Genomic DNA, 17598 nt, shown 5'->3' with positions numbered 1-17598 from the left:
AACAAGATGAGACTAGGAGTCTAGACTCAATGTTTCCTGCATGTTTTACATTTCCTCTCCCTTCTGGCAGAGAATAACACTTTTTTTTTAAACTTTTAACATCTAATTTCCAGCAGTCTCTATCATGGAATCTGGGATCCCATATTCATGAGCACAAAAGCCTATTTTTCTTAGGAAGGTTCATGTTCTGTCATATTTTAATGGTATGGACCTAATGTGAACTTGAAAATGCCTCGTGTGAGGCAAACTAGCAAACAGCCAACTCCTGGGAGGTGCCCATTATTAGTCTAGCCTCCTTAGAGTTTTCTCCCAGGGTGATCATGTAATTTATTACTTTTGAAAGGACAAACTCACAGATGAAGTGTTAGTCTGAAAGGTATATCTTCAAGATCTAATAAATAAAACTGACCATTGAGCAGCATTTTTCTAGATTACAAATCACTCTCTTGCATTTGACCTTGCAACAGCTTCAAAAAACAAGTTTGCCAATCTCCTCCTTTACAGATGAAGAAATTAAGGCTTCTAGGAATCAAGTGACAAGCTGACGATTACACAGCACTTTAGAGAAGGACTCGGGATTTCAACTGTGGGTCTTAGAACTTTAAAAGCCACCCTCTAACTCTACTTCCTCCCTGATGCCTCAAAACACTTTTAAAAGGAGGAAAACACTCTACTGAAACTAATCAGAGGGAAAGACTGGAAGTTCAAACGAGCCATAACAGAGCCTGTTAATCTGTTACCTAAATGAGTGCCGGGAAGGTGGGGTGGGGGTGGGGGGTTGACGCTTGTACATTTCACGATCCCCACAACTGCACGTCTGAAATGTCAGGACAATCTCATTTGAACTCCCAGCCAACTGAGAAATTAAAAGCAGACAGTGACGACGCTGTTTTGTAACTTCGTGCGTTTTAAAATTAACCGCACCTTTCAAGTACCGCTTTAGATTAGAAGTGGCTAATTGGATAAAGGGGAGAGTCATCCAGATGGCTGAACAGTATTGTAAAAGCCCAGATTGAGTTAGTTACGGAAAAGGAACGCACAAGAACACTTTCTACAGTACTGTTTTACTTACAAAGTGAAGGAAAGTTCCTCCACTCAGTTCCAAACCGAGGACAAGTGGATTTGTCGCAGCAGCGCTAGGAAGCATGTAGCCTGACAGAAAGTCTTATTTTAAGGGAGGCTTGAAGGCTGAAACTTTTCAGTGTCAAAACCCTTTTTTTAAAAAAATAAGGACTTGGCGTGCCCTCGCGAATGTGTGAGCTGGGAGGAGGAGTGATGGTAGGAGAGCAGGGCTGAGTCCGTTCTTATTAATATTAAATAGCCACGTCTGTACCGTTGAAGCAAGTGGCGAGAGAGGAGGGACAGGAGCTGCTGACATTGACAATGAATCCAAACAGGAGTTGCACTAGCGGTGTCTACCACGTTGCCTCTGCCCTCGCTTGGCCTTCTGGGAATTGTAGTTTTAGGGGCAGCGGCTTTCCTGGCAAGCCGGGAGTACCCCGCCCGGCAGGGACTACAGATCCCAGGCGGCGCCGGGCAGCCGCCCCTCCCGCCCGGGTGCGAGTGTAAACTCCGGGCGCCTGGGTTGGCGGCCGCCGCGGGCCAGCGGGCTGAGCTCTGCACTGCGCGGGGGCGCACCGCTCGGGGGACCCAGGCCCCGCCACCTCCCCTCTGGCCCCAGGCTCGCTTCTCACTTTGGAGCAGTGGGAGGACGGGAAGCGGGAGCCATGCAGTCGGAATCGGGGATCGTGCCGGATTTCGAAGTCGGGGAGGAGTTTCACGAAGAGCCCAAAACCTATTACGAACTCAAGAGTCAACCTCTGAAGAGCAGGTGAGTGGTGACAGCTGGAGGGAGGCGCGGCCGGCGGCTAGGGAACCCCGCGCCTCCCACCCTGGGGCGAGGAAAGCCGCTCGCCGGGGCTCTGGGACAAGGACCCCGTGCCCTTGCCCCGGGGCAGAGGGCGAACTGATCCCCCGCAGTTGGGGGCCGTGACCGCTGGGCCGGTGCGCTAACGGGGTTCTCCGCCCAGGCGCACTTTGGGGGCGCGGCGGGCAGCCCGGGACGGGCCGCGCGGACGAGGGGACCCTCGGTTGGGGATACCAGCTGCTGAGAGCTGTTGGGGGCTGGGGAGTGCCGCGGCGCGGAGGTGGGGGAGGAGGAGCGCCGGGCCCGGACGCTGTCCGGATGGGAAGGAGGAAAAAGAGTTTCGAGTGAATCCTTTTCCTGAATATCCCAGCGGGCTGAACACTTGGAGAGGGAGAGCTTGGGGTGGATCGAGCGCGATGTTAGAGGGAAGCAATTAGTTCTGTGTTGTTGCCTCTTAGGAGTCCGACCACCCCTCTGGGAAAACCCGCCCCAGGCGGCCTCCAGGTGAGGTTTCCCAAGGCCCGCCCCTCACCTTCCCGGCCGCTGCACCCCAGCGCGGGAGGGGCGGGGGGTGGCGAGCAGCCGGAGTGGGGTGGCGGGAGCGGGGGGGCGTGTCTCCTCGTCCAGCTTGAACTCCTCGGGCTATAGGGTTCCGGTCAAATGCAGGCCTTCCCTGGAGGGGAAGAAGCTTTCAGATGGAGGGTTTGGGGAGTGTCCCCTGTTGGGCAGCGACAAGTGTTTACTTCTCTGGGGATTTAAAAAACTTTTTGGGAGAGGAATGAAGACATCTGCTGTTCTGGCGCCCCACCACCCCTAGTGCCCACTTCCTATGCTGGCTCCGTTCCCACTCGTCCATCGGAACGGGTTGGGTGTCTTCCTTTCTCTCTGCCCTGTGGCTACTCAGGACTTTTCCAATGTTTACTAAGAGGGAGATGGTCATTTGACGCCGTGAGTAGAGAGGGTTTAGTTCCACCTCTCTCAGTGTGAGGTAAGATGAGGCTGAAACTGGAAGGTTCTGCAGTGCTTCTGCACCCTTCTCAGACCTTCCTTCCCGCCCCTCTCGGTGGGTAGGGCCTGGGTGAAGGGCCCTGGCTGGCCGAGGGGAGGAGGGTCCAGAAATCAGGGTGAATCAAGAGAGACAGCTGAATCAGGAGTGATGTGGTGTGATCTTAGCTGCTGGGGCACATGGCTCTGGTACTTGATCCAGTGGAAAGTGTAGCCAGGTTTGCTTCTTTCAGGGCTGTGTGAGAGTCTGAATCCACGTTGGGGAAGAAAATGTGGGAACAGCGCACCCACTGACTGGGTGGCTGAAGCAGCCTCTTGGCAGATGCTTAACAGAGATTGGAAGGAAACCTCCTGTGCAGTTAGTTGCCTAAAACCAGCCTTTAGTTGATGGTTTCTCTTCATAATGGCTGTTTTGTGTGTGAGCCTAGATTGTGTGCATTGGGGGTTGGGGGTGTGGAGTAATAGTGTGTAAAGGGTATTGTTGGTTATGCTTATTGGGGCTTTATCTGCATTCGGCTGAAGGGACCAGTGTTTTACCGAGCAGTCTCTGCTTTTGCTTCTATAAGCAAATGCTTACATGGCCAGAATGAGGGTGTGTGTGTGTGTGTGTGTGTGTGTGCGCGTGTGTGGTCCTGAAAGAAATAACCGGACTGTTTGGAACCTTTTTGATGGTAGCTGATAAATAATATAAATGAGTTTGAGAGAGCGAGGAAAATACCATCTGGAAAAACCCAAATGAATGTCATGAAACTCACGTTGGAGGATTTGGGGCCTGTTCTTTTTCAGAGTCGGCAAAAAAAAAAAAAAAAAAAGAAAGAAAAAAGCTTGCAAGGGTTGAACGTCCTCAGGAGCTAGCTTGCACGTGTAAAGAAAAATTCGGGGATGTGGGAAGCTCTGGCTTCACACGTTGAAGCTGGAAACAGGTGCGGGACAGAACTGGTGTGCAGAGGAAGGCTAAATTAAAAACGCTGTAAAACTTGTCTGTGGAGCAGACACATGCTCTTTGAAATAAACCAGTGAAATAAAATCTGTGAATAAATATATGGGGTTGGCAAAATTTCCGTATAGTACTGTTTTCCACAGTTGTCTAATGTACTGTCATCAACATCTGTTGTATGACTCTACAAGGGCTGCACGTTCAGGGCCTCCTCGTGGCTTTTTGTCGTTGAGTCTTTGCCGGGGCACCTCCCTTTTTTTAATTTTGCTTAGAAAAAGTTGAAATTGGAAGGTGAAGACTGCTGCAACTATTTTGTCTCTCAGTTTTATTTTCTGGATTGTCTCTTGGAGTTGAAAATATGTCTAGAATCTGCCCACTTGTCACCAACTCCTCTGCCTCCACTTTGGTTCAAACTGCCACCCGCCCTCACCTGGGTGACTGTCCCTTACCTGGTCTCCTGCCTTCGTCCTTACCCGCTTTCAGTGGTTTTTTCACACAGGAGCCAAAATGTTCCTGTTAAAACTGGTGTTCAACCTAGGAGTGATTTGCCCCCCAGGTGTCATTTGGCAATGTCTGGAGACATTTTTGGTTGCCACAATGGATGGGGGTTGCTACTGGCCTCTAGTAAGTAGAGGCCAGAGATGCTGCTAAACATTCTCGAGTACACAGGACAGCCCCACAATGAAGAATTATCTGACCCCAAATTGTCACTGCTGAGGTTGAGAAACCCCGTGTTAAAATGTGTTACATCATGTCATTCTCTCCTCAGAACCCTCAAAACACTCCAGTAGCTCCTAATATCAGTAAAACTCGAGACCCTTAAAATGGTACCAGGCAGATTGTATGGGAAAGCTTCCTGTCTGCTCTCACTGTATCTCCTGCTGCCACTCTCCTGGCTCCCTCCGCTCCAGCCAGTGTCCTCACCATTCCCGGAATACTCCAGACCCTTCCACCTCTGGGCCTTTGTATGTTGCACTTGCTGACCCCTCTTTCTCTCTTTGTCCAGAGAGCAATAGCATTCGTTCCTTCCCCAACCAACTTCACATCTTCCTTTAAATGTCATTCCCACCGAGCCTACTTGACCACGCTCTATGCAGTGGCTCTCCCTCCAAACTCTCAGTCTTCCTCGCCCTGCTCTGTTTTTTTCCATAGTACTTACATTATAACGTAGTCTATACTTTTCTAATGTGTTCCATTTATGATATGTTTCTCCACACTAGACTGCAGGGTCCAAGGGGGCAGGGACTTCTGTCTCTTCCTTGTTTACTGTGGTGTCCCCAGAGCCTAGAACAGAGTTTCTCAACCTCAGTGCTGTTGACACTTTGGACTGGATAGCTCTTTGATGTGGGGCTATCCTGGGCATTGCAGGATATTTCACAGCATCCCAGGCCTCCACCTGCTAGAGGCCAGTAGCTCCCCTCCCTCAGCTGTGACAACCAACTTTGTCTGCAGACACCACCAATGTCCACGGGGGACAGACTCACCCCTGTTGCAGGTTGACTGGCCTAGGACAATGCCTGGCCCAATAGTGTTTTGTCGTTTGAATATGTGTTGCTTTGTCCCTTTGCATCCCACTCAGGATGGGGGGTTTGGTTCTGGTTTCTTTTAAAATAGGTATCCACCAGGGTCTGTCCAAAGAGGAGTTTTATATTCTTCATTTGGGCTAAGCTCAGATGTGCAGGTGTTTGATGAGGAGAGACAGTTTCATTCCTAACCCAGACCTCCTGGCCTTTAGGAGTGTGAAGCTGATGGATTTACACGATGGGAACCCCGTTTTGTTCACAGGGACGGGCAAAGCTGTGTCGTACGGTGGAAGACACACACTATGAGAAAAGGTTCTCATGAAGAACTGTTTGCAGTTTGGTTCCTCCCCAAAGGTTTTTGAAACATTTGTGTGTTCTCCTGGGAATGAGCCCTGAATGGTGGGTGGCAGAGGAAGAGTGCCGAATATGAGGGGGTGAACCCAGAGTTCACACGTTGGCACAGTCGGGTCAGGGTCAGATGTGGAACTGTTGAATGGGCTCCTAGCAGGGAAGGGACTCTGTAGGGCTTTGGGTCCTGAAAAAAAAACATTAAAAACTATGGTAGCATCTTTCAGGTTCATGGTTCTTTTGTTTCCTTTACGCGGTGCTAAATTCTGTGATTTTGTAGCTGCTAATGCCCTTTTCCTGGGCAGACTTCAGAATTGGCTTAATCTAATTCCAGTTTCTCCTCTACTCAAAGTTTTAATAATGGTTTAGATAATGGTTATTTAACTTGCCACAAATAAGAAATGGGAATGAAAGTATTAGGTTTATAATGGCAGGACGAGATACAGCAGTGTTTCTCAAATGCTGATTCAAAGAGGTGTGTGTGAAGCAGTCACAGGTTTGTGTCGAAATGGTAAAGAAAAAAGCTGTTGTGTCACATGCACGCTCACACACACGTATTTCTATGCAAGGCTACTGTCATTTCTTGGACTTATTCTGAGATTTTTCCCTCCTGTCTTCCTACTAAACATACCCTTTCGTTTATGAAATGATAATCCATTCTTGGCAAGACAGAACTGTCCATCTTTTACTGATTTCTGAAAGTTTTCTTGATTTTTTTATCTGTCTAATCTGCAGGGAACTACTTTGCATGGAGATTAAGAGCATTGTTCTGGCATTTCTGTCTGTCCCTAACAAGCTGGGTGACCTTGGGGAGGCTGGGTGACCTTTAACCTCAGTTTCTTCATCTGGCAAGTGGGGGGGCCTGCCTCCTAGTAGGAGTCTTAAGGACATTAACTATGATATTGGCTATGGAAAAGTATTAGCATGGTGCTGGGCACATGGTAAGTGCTCCGTAAATGTTAGCAGATGTTGTTCTTGTTGTTATTTCTTTATTACTTAGCAGAGAGTCCTGACCTTCCAGAAAGGGTTCGCGTTTGGTTGACTCTGGCTTTCTTCTCTAAGGCCAGTGTTTTTATGCCATAAAATTACCCCAAGTTTTGTAAAACCCTTTTTGCTTTCCTCCTAATGAGGTGCTGCAGATAAATCTTTCACATTTTATAATTTTGATCCGGTCCTTAACAGTTTCTTTATGCTGGTTTAAAAAAAAAACAGTTGTGGTGTCAGCACATACATACAAATTCATATTCAACATATATCTGTTGAGTACATGCAAATTAATACCAATAAACCCAACTAACGTTAACTGAGGCCACACTGTGTGCCAGCCTCTGTTCTAAGTGTTTTTATGTGTGTTAACTTTATCTTGCAAAACCCACATAAAATGATAATAATAAATGAGAAAAATAGTGTTAATTATAATTTTGAAAACAGGTAAAACTTATGCAGTGCTTACTACATGCCAGGAATGATTCTGAATATTTTACTTGAATTAACGCAGTTAATTCTCACTTCAACCTTTGGTGTATGTATTTTTATTATTCTCATTTTACAGAGAAGAAAACTAAGGCGTAGTAAGTAGATGGGCCTGGATCTGGCTCTGGGCCCGTGCTCTCATGCGCTGGTCTGTGCTGCCATGTGCAAGGCGCGGGGCCTGCCCATGGGGAATCATGCTGCACCTTCTCCAAAACTTGCCTCAGTGGGGTGAGGGAAAGAGAACATGTAGATCCAGCCAGACAAACAGGATGGAGTGTGATCACCATGGGGCGTGGGCATCAGCAATGGGAATTTAATAGAGGAAGGGAAATTGAGGCTCAATTTTGTCAGTGAATAAGCGTATTCAATTTGGCCTTGAAGGTCGAGCAATACTCAAATATATTTCTTTATAACATTAAATAAAATGTTAGACGCCTTGGAAGGCATAAGCTTAAAACAGACTTTTAGGATTTCTGATTGCCTTTTATATTTCTAACCAGAATCCCAGCTCTTCCTTGTGGTCTTTGGGCACCTGGGGTGGCAGAGACTGGATGCATGTGGACAGGTTCAGAAGTAGCTGTGCTTAAGTGCTGTGCCCATGGCTTTGCCACTTAACACCCGTGTCTGCGTTCAAGACAAGATGCTTAGCCTCTTGGAGTCTCGATTTCTTTACCTGTAAAGTGGGATCAGTAGAACCGTCCTCTTAGGGTTGGTGAAGTTTTAAAAGTGAGAAAACACATGTAAAAGTGCTTTGCAGGGTGTCTAGCACATGTTAGTAGGTAATATCAGTTCCTTCTCTTCTACTTTACCATGATTGCAATTTTCCCCCTCCTTATAACAACAATAAAGCATGTACAGAATTACGTATCTGAAGCAAAATAGACAAGATTGGGGTGCCTTAACCTGGCAGGTGTTCAGATCTTATTATGCAAATTGCTTGTGTGATATGATTAGATGGAAAACTTGATTAAAGTGGAATTCTAAGTGTTGGTTTTGTGTGTTATTGGAGATTTCCTTTTCCTGAGTACTGCTATTTATAGAATTATTTAAGTGTATGTATGTGTGTGTGTTTTTAATTCCCTTTTGAGTTCTGCAGGGCAGTTTGCACAGGCTGATGTTTATATCTGCTCCAGTTGTGCAAGAAGTGGAAAATATCCTTTTTTTAGAACAGGTCACATGTGCTTACTGTCAGGAATAGGACCTCAGTGTAAAAAAATGTATCTTGGGACAAATCAAAGTTACTAAATTTCTGCTTCCAACTGCTTTGTTTCAGAACTGGCAGTAGTAGGATAAATAATAGGGGGGGAAAAAACTCTGGCTAAATGTTTTTTTGTCATTTTTCAAGGACAGTAAGCAAGAGTTTCATTTATTTTGTGTGTGTGTTTTAAGTATGAAACGTACTTTGCTGTTAGGTCCATCTCATCAAACTAAATTATAAAAATATGTTTGACTCATCTCCAAATAGCATTATTTGAAGAAAATAGTCCAGAAGATGGGTCAAAGATAGTTAATGTAGTCACCACAGGCTTTTGAAATTGTAAAGACAAATGTGAAGTTTATAAGGAGGATTTTGTGAGTCTGGTGAACACTGTGTACTTGAGGGCAAGGAATTAAAGCAAGCCATGAAGTCTGCATCTTTCCTGAGGCAGCTGAGGGCTGAGGGTGAGAGGACCTGCAGGCAGGTCTGGGATCTCTGTTGAAACTCGCACACCTCTTTCTGTTCCTGAGGACTTGGGGAGGAGGACCATGCTCCTCGTTTCTCTAGGTTGGGTCTTTTTTTTTTTTTTTTTTTTTGGTGGTACGCGGGCCTCTCACTGTTGTGGCCTCTCCCGTTGCGGAGTACAGGCTCCGGACGCACAGGCCCAGCGGCCATGGCTCACAGGCCCAGCCGCTGCGCGGCATGTGGGATCTTCCCGGACTGGGACACGAACCCGTGTCCCCTGCATCGGCAGGCGGACTCCCAACCACTGCGCCACCAGGGAAGCCCTAGGTTGGGTCTTAAACATGGCCTCCTTCTTTCTTTGCTGCGTCTTTCTTTCCGTGACCTTTCTTGCACATCATGAAGAATAAAGACGTACACCTTTGGAGTGTTTACACAGAAGTTGAACCAGGGCAGGCTGAGAGGGATGCAGTGCTTTGGAGAGTGGTGATACCGGTGAGAGAAAGGCACACAAAGATATAAATGGTACCTCAAAGTCGTGAGCTCCTGTTGTCTTCCCTAAGTCATTTCTAAAACATCCCTCAGTCACTTTCAGCAAAGGCAGTATCACTTTGGGGTCAGAAGGACCTGGATTTGTTTGTTTTTCTTCTCTTCCTTCCCTTCCTCCTTTCCCTCCTTACAACACTTATTTATTAAGTGCCTATCGTGTGACAGCTTTTCGCCAGCTGTAGGGAATCAAAAGTAGAACCAGACAGACTAGGTTCCTGCTAGTATGGTGCTCCTGTCTTGGAGGTGGGGGCATAGCTAATAATGAACTAAATAGATGAACAAGATAAGTTTTGGTGCTATGAAAACTAAATAGAATGTTATTGATAGAGTGTGACTGGGAAAGAAGGGGCTTTATTGGGTGGGTCTTTAGGAATGGCCTCATGGAAGAAGTGATTTTGAGGCACTGAATGTCTGAGTTAAATGTGCAGATCTTGGTGCTGTCACTCATTAGCTGTGTGACTTTGGACAAGTTCGCCAACCTCTCTGAACCTGGGTTGCCTCCTCTGTAAAATGGAGCAATAGCTACCTTGGAAGGGTGCTGTGAAGATGAAAGGTAATGTGTGTAAAGAGTTAACAGTAGGCTTGACCTTTATAGTTGCTCAGGAAGACACATAGGACTGGTTTAAGGTAATTGTAAGGTAATATATGAATAGTAGAAGAAGAAATGCAGACATTAATCTTCCCCATAAGTGTTTATAACTTGGTCTTAAGTGTTTTCCTAATGTCAAGTGAGTCAGAGATGTACACTTGTCTTCATAAATCTACCCCTGGACTAAACGTGGAGATGGGCCTTGTTATTTTTGTTATCCTTTCTTTCCTCCAGGATCATCTTACTCGAATTGTCCCTTGCTCATCTCACTGTTGTTGCACTGAGATCATTCAGGTCTGAGCATACTTCCCTTATGTTTAGTTTAGGAATGATTTTTGGCTGCATTTTGAATTACTTTTTGGCACAAAGGAGAGGTCCAAGTCATCTAGGATTAAACAGTAAAACCTGAGATTGATTTCACCAAAGACGCACACCACAAACAAATGACCCATGTAGAACTCCTGACTCCCAGTCCTGTGTTTCAGCCCCTAGATCACACGCTTCCTGTCTACACTGATGTGAAAATGTCAGCGTTGGTGCAGAAAGAAAAAGAAGCCTCTTCTCCCACACACCACTTCGACCTTTCATTAACATTGACATCCATAGGCAATGGTGTGTTTTTAATTTGACCCTTTATGAAAGAAATCTTCAAAGCATTCGAATTTCAGTAGCTGTGTTTTTTAATTGAAGTGCCCACGGAGTGGTAACTTTCAAAAGGAAAAAATCCTGGGTCGTGTGGGAACAAATATTTTAAATCCAACCATAGTGAGTTGTAGGTTTAGGGAAGGCACTGGTAGAATCATGTCTTTCTATAAGAAAATTGTGGGTTATTGAGCAATTTCAGGAAGGCATCTGTGGCCTGGGCCCTCCCCGCCCCCTCCCCAGAGTGGGGTAACTTGCTGACTCATTCACACACATTCCCCTATTTTCCCACATGGTCAAGGGCAGATGGGAAAGGTGTTGTCGCCACTGGTGGGAGCATGTGTAGCTGTTGTTTGTAGGATAGGTTTTCCTTCTGGGAAGCTTAACTTGCTTCCATGGGAAGAAGATTTGAGGCAGAGAAGATTTATTTAGCCCGGTGGTTAAGGTTGTATGTGAGATTAGGATAAAATAGACAGACAGGAATGCTATATTTACTTCGGTACCTTTATTGTGATATGTTCCTAAATATTAACTGGTTCTAAAAAGCATGTTTTTCAAAACATACATTTTATTTTTATAACTGGTGATTTGAAACTTGGTGTAGGGAAGAGCACACAGAAATCCTAAAGATGATTTTCCTGTTTAATTTGGAATGTAGTACAGTCCCCATATAGTCTACCTGGGCACCTCAGTGAGATGTGGCCACCTTGTTCCTCTTGAGTGAGTCTGTCCCAAACAGCTGGAGATAGTATTCACAGACACACCAATACTGTAACAATCCCTTCTCCATCAAAAGGACTGGGTATATTTTTGTTCTATTTTTTTGCATTTGAAGTTTTTCACCAATGATGAAAAGGTATTATTTCAGGGTCAGCTTTGCTCTGTGGTATTACTAAGCCTGCATAATCACACCACCTAAATTTAGAATATTGGCACCTCAGCCAATAGAACACTTTGCAACAAATTTATAATACTTGGGGCAGAGAATGACTATGAATAAACATTAAAATAGTATTGGCCAGTTAGGGTCATTTACTTTCAAGGGAAAAGGATGACATCAACTATGCATTCTTGAAAATTCTATTTATTTTTCAAGGTAGAGTTTACAGTAGCTTATGTAAAACAGTCTCTAAAAATATAAGCAATTGGCACTATTCCTGGTGACATTCCAAATAAAAGTTGGCCCGTTTGCTGCAAAGAAGGGTGCTTGGAGAGTAACTTGGAGAGGTTGGCCACTGGCTTGTGGTGTATTGACAATCGGATTTGGAACCACATCTTGCATCACCTTGGCATGGTCATTAATCCACTGGTCTTTAGGTAGATAAACACTAATCATGTGTTATCTAGATAAAGGCTAGATGTATAAATGCTAAACGATGGGGTCTTGGAATGCAATTCTAATGATACTGATTGTGTGTGGATGTTTTAAATCCTTGTTGATTCAGAAATGAATGAGAGAGAGGATTTGATGGTGCTCGCTTGGTCATAGTATCATAGTCACTAAGATGCATGCTTTAATGGTAGGGGGCTGAGTGGCAAGTACAGTTAATTGGGATTTGTTTCTGGGGTCAGCGATGCACAGGTCACTGCTGGCTTAGGGTATCCCTCTGCTTACTTTTGGGTTCATATACCTGACATCTTTCTGATCAGATCTCACTGGCAGCCAGCTTCCCTTTGCTTATGCATTTCCCCTAGTGGACAGTAGAGGAAATGTATTTTGCCTGCCTGTAGTCACTTTTCCAAATTCTTATAACAACCCCTTCCCACATGCTTAGCCCACGTGCTTGAGTGTCATGGCTTTGGGGTGGAGAATTTGACACAGACTTAGCCACTCTTCTGTATCACAGGGATTGCTTTCAGGGAGTTACACGTTGACTGATGTCACACATCCCAGGGATTTGCTTGGGTGCTAACAGAAAGAGAGTCTCCCTTTATTTCCGTTGATCTTGAACTTGGGAAGGTGTTGTGTTCGAGAATAAAGCCTTATCTCGGAGGCAGAGAAAAACAAAGCCCTTTTATTGGGTTAATGTTAGTTGCTATAAGGAAGTGGCAGGCGATAGTCACATAGGTAGTAGTTCCTGGTTGGCAGACAGCTTTCCTCTGTATGACAAATCAAGAACCCAGTCTCCGTCTATCTTCTGGTTCTGCCATTGCCTAGAACCCTGGCATCTTTTGTGTCTGGTGGTGGAAAGGAAGAGGAGAAGGCACAACTAGGGTCCCAAAGTGACAGGCATCACTCTTGCTCATATTCTTTTGGCAAGGACCAGGTTCATACCGAGATCTGGATGCAGGGGTGGGAACTGGGGAATAGAGACCCCAGCTGGGTGTCAACACCACTGTCCTAGAAAAGAGAACACCCTTCCCATGGATAGCTAATCTTCATTGCCATGGCCCTAGTAGTAGGATTTTGGCTTCTGGATCAAGTTGTGCCTATCTTTGGTTAGGTTTATCCTTGGAATTTTCTGTTATTTTATCAATAAATTCTTTTTCTGAGTAAAGACGGTTAATTTGGATTTCCTGCCACCTGAGTGGGGGCTGCCCGAGCTGATCCGTTCTCAGAATCCCACCTCTATGCAGTGCTTCCTATTCCAAGTTCATGGATTAAATCACTGCCCCACTTTCCAACAGCAGCAATACATCCTTCACTACCACCACCACCTTAGAGCAATGGTTTTCAAAATGTGGCCCGCAGACCGGCAGCTTCAGTGTCACTTAAAAACTTGTTTGAAATGCACGTTCTCGGACCCTACTCCAATGCCTCCTGAATCGGAAACTGTTGGTGGGGAGTCCCAGCAGTCTGTGTCTTTTAGCAAGTCCTCCAGGAGATGCTGATGCACACTCAAGTTTGCAAACTACTTCCCTAATGCTTTTACCATAAATCCTTTGTCTCCACATTAAATTGTTCCTGTTTTGGAATGAAAAATATCCTGGATTGGAGTGCATTTCGTAAAAAACGCCATGTTGCTTGTTATGGTCAGGCTAGAGATGATCATTGATAATAATCACTCACTGATTAAAAAAAAAAGGAGAATCCCCTCGAGAAAGTTAGCTATCAGATTTAGGTTAATGAAACCAGGTAGGATGCTTGGTTGTCCAGATGTGATCTCTAAATAAGAGTCTTGGAGTTAAGCTAGCTGTACTACCATAAGGAGCCCTGGCCCAGATCTTGGAGGGTTGTAGTTTAATGGAGACTCACAAAGTGTGAAACTTGAAGCACACGGCAGTCACTTGACTGAATGATTTGGTGGAGAAACAGGGTAATGGTGGTTATGAGTGTGCCCACATGACCAAATTGTTTTTCACAAAATTTCTGCTGAATAAAATTTGAAATACGACTGTCAGCCTGTTTTCCCTTCTTAATGAATTCCAGACAGTTTGTAGAGTGTGGGAGCTTCCAAAACAGAGGGGCGGGGTGACTGCGACCAGGCAGCCTCTGTTTTGTCACATGTTAGGGTGTCCTGACATAACAGATCGTCTCCCTCATCCTGAATCTCACCAGGCCATCCTCATTTCAGGCGGAGAGGGAAGGGCAGGGTCAATGTTGTATCAGACAAGTGGGACCTATAGGGCAGTTCTGGACTCCTTACTTACCAGGGAATTCAGCCTACTCTTATTTTTAATCCACTAAAACCCAAGCATTTTTATTTTTATTTTTTTCCTTTTGCTGCATGCTGACCTTCTCCAGACAAAAAGCCCTGATGCTTTTTGGCAAAGAATCTGCTCTTATTGTAAACGGGTTAAGAGCTCTAACCAGTCAAAGAAGTCTAGAGTTTTGGGTTTAACCTTCAGAGAGAAGAAGGATTTTTAACTTAAATTTCAATTTGACCACTTACTAGCTTTTCTCTCTTTGGGCAAGTGATTCTTGTAGCCTCTATTTCAACAGAGGACTAAGTGGGGTGAGTGGATAATAGTATGATCTAAGTTGTAGTTAATTGTGCGGATTAAAAGAAATACTTGAGTAAAATCCTCAGGCCGAAGCCTTGGCTCTTGTGCTCATAACCGGGCCCTCATTCTGGTTCCATCTTTGCCCACAGCACCAACAAGGTTTTTTGACTTGAAATGACTTTTTAGTTTCAGACACTGTCATTAAGAGAAAACGACTCAAAGGCAATCAGCAGGAAATAAGAGGGTCCATAGAAGAGAAGGGAAGTAGGGCCAGATCATCCCTCGGTTGGATGATCAACATCAGGACCTTTGGGAGTGGATGCAGATCAGATAGTGGTGAACTTTGGGATGCCTAACAGGGAGGTATTTAAAGACAGCACAGGCTATTTACAGGTAGGGCATTACTTTTGTTGCCAGAACAGTCTTTGTCTTTATCAACATGTTTCCTTTCATCGTAATGATAGACTATAGCTAGGTAGAGGAATAAATAATAAGATGCACGAATTGGGGTTTCACAACACCATGCAGGGTAGAAGCCGGGCTCCACGGCTGTGTCCACACGTGTATCTGTCATTCCTGTCACATTTAAACTTGGCCTGTAGTGAGTTCCTGCTTTATCTTTTCACATTTCACAAGACAGCCTCATTATACAGTTATCTCTATCCAGTATAAGCCATAATACCCTGTATTCTTTTTTTTTTTTTTTTTTTGCGATACGCGGGCCTCTCACCGTTGTGGCCTCTCCCATTGCGGAGCACAGGCTCCGGACGTGCAGGCTCAGCAGCCATGGCTCACGGGCCCAGTCGCTCCGCGGCATGTGGGATCCTCCCGGACTGGGGCACAAACCCGCGTCCCCTGCATGAGCAGGCGGACTCTCAACCACTGCGCCACCAGGGAAGCCCCCCTGTATTCTTGAATCGCCAAATCTTTCACTCTTCTAGGATTTATCCCTCCTAGTAGCACTGCGTAGTGAGGCTAGGTACCCACACCAACATGATAGCTTGCTTTTCTTTTCTTTTTCCAGCTTTACTGAGGTATGATTGACAGATAAGAGCTGTGTATATTTCAGGTGTATAACTTGATGCTTTGGTATACATATACATTGTGAAACGATCACCGCAATCAGATGACATGCTTTGCTTGAGCCTCACAAAATTTCTCCCCCAAACCTGTGGCTAAACCGATCCCTAGAAAGCAGAAAGGGGGTTAGTTTGAAGAGCCACCATCTTTCTTAGAAGGAAAATTCCCATTGTCTTGCACACATAAGTGGATGTCTTCATCAGTTACAGCTTAAGACGCATTACCTGGGTAACGAGGGTTCCTCCCTCATTGGCTGGCTGGGAAGATTCAGTAAGGTAGTGAGAGTACTACCTGTAGTAAGGGCGCAGTAGATGCTGCTGCCCCAATTACCGCTCCACCTGCTGCTGTACCTGCATTACTGCTGCTTTCTGCCTGGTACTGTACCCAAGGGCTACTCCTGGTGTCATTGCCATTAGAATTCAGGGGTTTACATAAGAATGAAAGAAGTGGTTCATCTGTGTAGGTGCTGCTGACTCTACCATTGTTTTGTCACTGTTAAGTACATATAGTCAGTTCTCACACGTTTGGGATTTATGCAGTGAGTTTTCAAACCTGGAGTTGGACTTGGCTGTCACCCAGCATTCTTCTGGACCACTTCCGCCACCTCTCAGCTGTTGTGTGCAGAGGGGTGGGAACTAGTTTGATTACCAATTAATGGGAGACATTTTCTACCAGAAACCATACATATATTCATACAAGCACATACAGGATTCTCAAAAGGGTGTTTTTCAGAGTATCTTCAGCTTTTCTCTGGTATTGTCCTGACTAATTGAAATTTGGTTCTTGGCTAAACAGTTCCTTTCCTGAGTTTTATAACAAAACAGGGAAAATGACAGTTTCCCTCTTTCCATGTAATTGAAACACCCCTGCCTCCTCCACACCCGCGTAACCCCCCCCCCCCACACACACACACAGAGGTGAAAGACGCGTAGAGTTAGATGCTTCAGGGTGAGATCCAGTGTGCTTGGGGAACTCAGGAGCACAGGACAGAATGAAGTCTTCTGACTGGCCATCCTTCTCAGGCTTCACACCACCCAGTGGGATGGGTTTGTGAGCTCCGTGTTTTTGTGAGAGAAGAGGATCAATCAGCTGTGCAGGCTCGAGTTAGACTGAAGATACCCATAGCTCAGGGAAGAGGAAATGGACAAGGCAGTTTGGGGAGTTTTCAGAGTAGATTTATTTCTTGGATGTCTCAAGAGGTGGACGTGAAGAGATCTAACTCTCCCTCTTTTTTTTTTTTTTGCGGTACGCGGGTCTCTCACTGTTGTGGCCTCTCCCGTTGTGGAGCACAGGCTCCGGATGCGCAGGCTCAGCGGCCATGGCTCACGGGCCCAGCCGCTCCGCGGCATGTGGGATCTTCCCGGACCGGGGCACGAACCCGTGTCCCCTGCATCGGCAGGCGGACTCTCAATCACTGCGCCACCAGGGAAGCCCCTAACTCTCCCTCTTATTTTTTGAGTCATGGTTTGGGAACTATTTGGAAGATCCTTCGGTAAATTTTCCTTGCCTATGAGGTAAAATATTTAGTAAATATTTATTGAGTCTACTGTGGAGTCAGGAGATAATGGTGAACAAAAAGGGTCAACCGTAAACTGCCATTGCTTTTGGCAGATAGGTGGCTGCCCAAGGGCTGGCACGGAACCCAGATCAGGTCATCAAGGGCTAGAGGAGCTCTTTCTGGGGGAAGAAAAGAGCCCACTTGGTTGTCACATCAGTGAAAGAAATACATTAAGTGATTTATTTATTTATTTATTAAATAAGAGTAGTATGTTATTTAATCCAATACATCCAAAATAATTCCAAGTCAAAATGTAATCAATATAAAAATTATTATTTTTATGGAGGTGTAATTGACTTATAACATTATATTAGTTTCAGGTACACAATGTAGTGATTCAGTATTTGTATACTGTATTTGTATACTGTATATATTGTCATGTATGTTGGGAGATGATCACCACAATAAATCTAGTTAATATCTATCACCATACATAGTTACACAATTTTTTTTTCTTGTGATGAGAACTTTTTAAAGATTTA

At 45.3% G+C, this 17598-nt stretch overlaps 1 protein-coding gene across 6 annotated transcripts in view; it reads left to right on the top strand.

The window, feature by feature from the left end:
* Positions 1-1468: 1468 nt before the first annotated feature.
* The window catches only part of MITF (melanocyte inducing transcription factor), a 223509-nt gene continuing 207379 nt past the window's right edge, over positions 1469-17598 (top strand). The window contains exon 1 of one of the 6 annotated variants that reach the window (XM_049715814.1): positions 1469-1831. In XM_049715814.1, the coding sequence (XP_049571771.1) occupies positions 1728-1831 (104 nt within the window). In that variant the 5' untranslated portion in view covers positions 1469-1727. The remainder of the gene's footprint in view (positions 1832-17598) is intronic. The other 5 variants (XM_049715812.1, XM_049715813.1, XM_049715815.1 and 2 more) reach the window with 5 other exon arrangements.

The sequence above is a fragment of the Orcinus orca genome, chromosome 10, assembly GCF_937001465.1.
Source record: "Orcinus orca chromosome 10, mOrcOrc1.1, whole genome shotgun sequence".
NCBI lineage: Eukaryota > Metazoa > Chordata > Mammalia > Artiodactyla > Delphinidae > Orcinus > Orcinus orca.
This window is presented reverse-complemented; position numbering and strand designations above follow the sequence as displayed.